At 44.8% G+C, this 6,000-nt stretch overlaps 1 protein-coding gene across 1 annotated transcript in view; it reads left to right on the top strand.

Moving 5' to 3' along the window:
- Positions 1-6,000, top strand: part of kiaa1109 (KIAA1109 ortholog) — a 92,149-nt gene that overhangs the window by 74,125 nt on the left and 12,024 nt on the right. Inside the window, 4 exon segments of the mRNA XM_070443383.1 lie at positions 2,277-2,548; positions 2,727-2,942; positions 3,127-3,307; positions 3,495-3,684. Of these exon segments, the coding sequence (XP_070299484.1) occupies positions 2,277-2,548; positions 2,727-2,942; positions 3,127-3,307; positions 3,495-3,684 (859 nt within the window).

Genomic DNA, 6,000 nt, shown 5'->3' with positions numbered 1-6,000 from the left:
ATTGAATTAATGCAAAGAAACCACTACAAAAGGACACCAATAAGAAGAAAAACTTGCTTGGGCCAGAAACACAGGCAATGAACATTAGACCGGTGGAGTAGGTGAACGGATGATCTCCGCATGTGTGATTCCCACCATGAAGCATGGAGGAGATGGTATGGGGTGCTTCGCTGTTGACACTCAGTGATTTTTATTTAGAATTTAAGGCACACTTAACCAGCATGGCTACCACAGCATTCTGCAGTGATACTTCATCCCATCTTATTTGCGCTTACTGGGACATCATTTGTTTTTCAACAGAACAATGACCCAAAACACACCCCTAAGCTTGTGTAAGGGGAGTGATGGTGCTGCATCAGATGACCTGGCCCCCACAATCACCCGACCTCAATCCAATTGAGATGGTTTGGGATGAGTTGGAACGTAGAGTGAAGGAAAAGCACCAACCAGTGCTTAGCATATGTGGGAACTCCTTAAGACGTTGGAAAAGCATTCCAGGTGAAGCTGGTTGAGAGAATGCCAAGAGTGTGCAAAGTGTGGCTACTTTGATATATATATATACACTGCTCAAAAAAATAAAGGGAACACTTAAACAACACAATGTAACTCCAAGTCAATCACACTTCTGTGAAATCAAACTGTCCACTTAGAAGCAACACTGATTGACAATAAATTTCACATGCTGTTGTGCAAATGGAATAGACAACAGGTGGAAATTATTGGCAATTAGCAAGACACCCCAATAAAGGAGTGGTTCTGCAGGTGGTGACCACAGACCACTTCTCAGTTTCCTATGCTTCCTGGCTGATGTTTTGGTCACTTTTGAATGCTGGCGGTGCTTTCACTCTAGTGGTAGCATGAAACGGAGTCTACAACCCACACAAGTGGCTCAGGTAGTGCAGCTCAACCAGGATGGCACATCAATGCGAGCTGTGGCAAGAAGGTTTGCTGTGTCTGTCAGCGTAGTGTCCAGAGCATGGAGGCGCTACCAGGAGACAGGCCAGTACATCAGGAGACGTGGAGGAGGCCGTAGGAGGGCAACAACCCAGCAGCAGGACCTCTGCCTTTGTGCAAGGAGGACCACTGCCAGAGCCCTGCAAAATGACCTCCAGCAGGCACAAATGTGCATGTGGCTGCTCAAACGGTCAGAAACAGACTCCATGAGGGTGGTATGAGGGCCCGACGTCCACAGGTGGTGGTTGTGCTTACAGCCCAACACCGTGCAGGACGTTTGGCATTTGCAGAGAACACCAAGATTGGCAAATTCGCCACTGGCGCCCTGTGCTCTTCACAGATGAAAGCAGGTTCACACTGAGCACATGTGACAGACGTGACAGAGTCTGGAGACGCCGTGGAGAACGTTCTGCTGCCTGCAACATCCTCCAGCATGACCGGTTTGGCGGGGGTCAGTCATGGTGTGGGGTGGCATTTCTTTGGGGGGCCGCACAGCCCTCCATGTGCTCGCCAGAGGTAGCCTGACTGCCATTAGGTACCGAGATGAGATCCTCAGACCCCTTGTGAGACCATATGCTGGTGCGGTTGGCCCTGGTTCCTCCTAATGCAAGACAATGCTAGACCTCATGTGGCTGGAGTGTGTCAGCAGTTCCTGCAAGAGAAGGCATTGATGCTATGGACTGGCCCGCCCGTTCCCCAGACTTGAATCCAATTGAGCACATCTTGGGACATCATGTCTCGCTCCATCCACCAAGCCACGTTGCACCACAGACTGTCCAGGAGTTGGCGGATGCTTTAGTCCAGGTCTGGGAGGAACCCTCAGGAGACCATCCGCCACCTCATCAGGAGCATGCCCGACGTTGAAAAAAGTATTTAATAAGAATATTTCATTCATTCAGATCTAGGATGTGTTATTTTAGTGTTCCCTTAATTTTTTTGAGCAGTGTATATATATATTGATTTAACACTTTTTTTGGTTACTACATGAGTCCATATGTGTTATTTCCTAGCTTTGATGTCTTCACTATTATTCTACAATGTAGAAAATTGTCAAAATAAAGAAAAACCCTTGAATGAGTATGTGTGTCCAAACATTTGACTGGTACTGTATGTATATATGCTAAGTTAGAGTAGATGTTAGTCATACACGTTGGTTATGACAATTTTCTATCCACAATCGTGAAATTAATTTGTACTACACGTGCATACAGTTCCTTTGAGCAGGATGCTATCTGCTACAGAGTTTATATCACAAAAAATGTTTGACCTTTTCTAATTGAGAGTCTAACTGTCCCCCTCTCAACACCTCCCATCTGCTGAAGTTTCCGGAGGAGACAGAAATGGATCTGTTGTCTATCACCATTGATGAGCGACCCCATCCTCATCTTCATCACCTTCATAATTTCCCATCCATTAGCGAAGGGCCCCACTCAGTTTTCAGTGCCCCTGCCACCCCTGCCGTCTTTTCACCTGGCATTCCCTTCCAGCACGACGACATGCGCCGCGACGAGCTCTCCTCCTCTTCCTCAGAGGATTCCGACAAGGAGGAAGAGTTTGACCGCAAGAGGACTTCCTGCTACGTCAGGAGGCCTGTGTGAGTCCTCTAACATTACTGTTTATTTGGCCTGTTTCTTGGACCCAGATTAAGCCTACTCTTGGACTAAAAAGCATGCTCAATGGAGAATAATAATTCAAACAATTTATTATTTTATTCCTCCTGTTTTTGTGCCTGCTGAACCCCTAATGACCCTGCTTTCCTCTCTGTGTCACAGCCAACCACCACACAGGAAGCCATCGGGCTTCGCCGCCGTCAGCCAGCTGTTCAGCGAGCGCTGGCCCAGCACGCCCACCAATCGCAGCCTCATGAGCTCGGTCACCGAGAGGAACATCGACTTTGAGCTGGACGTGCGCGTGGAGATTGACAGCGGCAAGTGTGTCCTGCACCCCACTACCCAGCAGCCGGAGAACGAGGATGTCTCCTTCAGAAGGTACGGCACCTGAACCCTAGGGATCTTCTAACTATTTTGATATATATATAGAGACCTATGCCTTATTATAATCTAGACAAGTTATAAAGCATTATACCTGCAGGCTTTAAGTAAAGTGTTACCAAAGTTTCTTAGTCAAAGAATGCTATGTAACCAAAGTGTTCCTACTCCTCCTGTACTGTAGGAGTTGTGACCGCAGCTCCAGGAGTCTGGACCAGGAATCTCCACCCAAGAAGAAGAAGCTCCAGCCCACCTATACCTCCACCACCCAGCTCCTGGCCGGGAAGAAGGTGCCCTCCTCTCTGCAGACCAAATCCAGTGACCTGGAGACCACTGTCTTTTACATTCCGGGAGTAGATGTCAAGGTCGGTTATTTTGTTTTCAGGCCATTACTGGTTTGTTTCCCTCTAGCTATGGAATGGTGTAAATAATGAGTTTAAATGATGACCCATCAATCGGATGCATTAAATGGTAGGAACTATATTGCCGTTGATGACCTAAGAGTTCAACTATTCTGATGCAAAACCATTTTTCAATTTCCTCCAACCCCAGTTGCACTACAACTCCAAGACCATAAAGACCGAGTCGCCTGATGCCTCGCGCGGATCCTCCCTCCCCCGCACCCTCTCCAAAGAATCCAAGCTGTATGGTATGAATGATAGCGGCCCTCACAACCCTTCCAATGCTGGCCAAAGCAAGACTAACTCGCTCCTTCCTCCCCCATCCCCACCTCTACCATCAGGTACTGAGAGCTCTCATCATTACCTGCATGCCCTTTCGCCTTCTGTGTTGACCCGCAGTAGAGCGCCACGTCTCCATCGTGCCCATAGACATCCTTAATCAACCCACCCATTAAAATCTAATGCATGCTCAAGCTGTCTTGTCCAAGGCTTTGATCTGTGAATGTTGAAGACGGTGGTAATTTCTGTGTTGGAATGTTTTAAGATCCGGTTTGATTTCATTCCGTTTCAAACACTTAGTGGGTGAGTGGACAGACGCAGAGTGGCTGTTTTTCTAAACGCTGTTGCAAAGTTATTCTCCAGAGGAAAGAAAACATACAGTGGCAAGAAAAAGTATGTGAACCATTTGGAATTACCTGGATTTCTGCATAAATTGGTCATCAAATTTGATCTAATCTTCAGCTAAGTCACAACAATAGACAAACATAGTGTGCTTAACCTCTCTAGTACAAGTGGAACGCTAGCGTCCCACCTCGACAACAGCCAGTGAAATTGCAGGGCGCCAAATTCAAAACAACAGAAATCCCATAATTAAAATTCCTCAAACATACAAGTATTATAAACCATTTTAAAGATAAACTTCTTGTAAATCCAACCACAGTGTCCGATTTCAAAAAGGCTTTACGGCGAAAGCACACTTTGCGATTTATGTTAGGTCAAACTCTAGCTACAGAAACCCATACAGCCATTTTCCAGCCAAGGAGAAGGCTCACAAAAGTCAGAAATAGCATTAAAATTAATCACTTACTTTTGATGATCTTCATCTGGTGGCACTCCCAGGTCTCCATGTTAGACAATAAATGTTTGTTTTGTTCGATAATGTCCCTCTTTATGACCAAAAACCTCCTTTTTTGTTTGCGCGTTTTGTCCAGTAATCCGAATGCACAAGTCCAGACGAAAAGTCAAAAAAAAAAGTTCAATAAAAGTTAGTAGAAACATGCCAAACGATGTTTAAAATCAATCCTCCGGTTGTTTTTGTCATATATAATCAATAATATTTCAACCGGACAAAAGCTTTGTCAATAGGAAAGAAGAAACAAGAAAAGCGCGTTCCCGATCAGGCTGATGTCTGGAAATTTCCACTGGCCTCTCATTGAAAGTGCTGTATCTCCCTCATTTTTCAGAGTAAAAGCCTGAAACAATGCTTAAAGACTGGCCACATGTAGAAGAAGCCATAGAGCTCGCGAACTGGGTCCTAAGTCTTTGTATGGTGGATAGGCTTTCAATGGAAAACAGCCTTTCAAAATAATAGGACTTCCTGGTTGGATTTTCCTTGCGTTTTTGCCTGCCATATCAGTTCTGTTATACTCACAGACATTATTTTAACAGTTTTGGAAACTTTAGAGTGTTTTCTATCCAAATCTACTAATTATATGCATATCCTAGCTTCAGGCAGTTTAATTTGGGCACGCTTTTCAGTGAAGTTAAACTAATAACACACAAATTATTGTATTTTTCTTGTCTACATTGAATACATAATTTAAACATTCACAGTGTAGGTTGGGAAAAGTATGTGACCCCTAGGCTAATGACTTCTCAAAGTTAATTGGAGTCAGGAGTCAGCTAACCTGGAGTCCAATCAATGAGATGTGATGTGAACCATGCCTCGAACAAAAGAGATCTCAGAAGACTTAAGAATTGTTGACTTGCATAAAGCTGAAAAGGGTTACAAAAGTATCTCTAAAAGTCTTGATGTTCATCAGTCCACGGTAAGACAAATTGTCTATAAATGGAGAAAGTTCAGTACTGTTGCTACTCTCCCTAAGAGTGGCCATCCTGCAAAGATGACTGCAAGAGCACAGCACAGAATGCTCAATGACGTTCATCTCTAATCCTAGAGTGTCAGCTAAAGACTTACAGAAAAGAAGGCACAGCACGCTAACATCAAAACCTCATCCCAACTTTATTGTATGGTGGAGGGAGCGTCATGGTTTGGGCTGCTTTGCTGCCTCAGGGCCTGGACAGCTTGCTATTAACAGAAAAATGAATTCCCAAGTTTATCGAGACATTTTGCAGGAGGATGTTAGGCTATCTGTCCTCCAATTGAAGCTCAACAGAAGTTGGGTGATGTAACAGGACTATGACCCAAAACACAGAAGTAAATCAACAACAGAATGGCTTCAACAGAAGAAAATACTCCATCTGGAGTGGCCCAGTCAAAGTCCTGACCTCAACCGATTGAGATGTTGTGGCATGACCTCGAGAGCAGTTCACACCAGACATCCCAAGAATATTGCTGAACTGAAACAATTTTGTAAAGAGGAATGATCCAAAATTCATCCTGACCGTTTTGCAGGTCTGATCCGCAACTACAGAAA

The sequence above is a fragment of the Salvelinus sp. IW2-2015 genome, linkage group LG4q.2 (assembly GCF_002910315.2).
Source record: "Salvelinus sp. IW2-2015 linkage group LG4q.2, ASM291031v2, whole genome shotgun sequence".
Taxonomy (NCBI): Eukaryota; Metazoa; Chordata; class Actinopteri; order Salmoniformes; family Salmonidae; genus Salvelinus; species Salvelinus sp. IW2-2015.
Note: the sequence above shows the minus strand (reverse complement) of the source record. Positions and strands in the feature narration are given on the sequence as shown.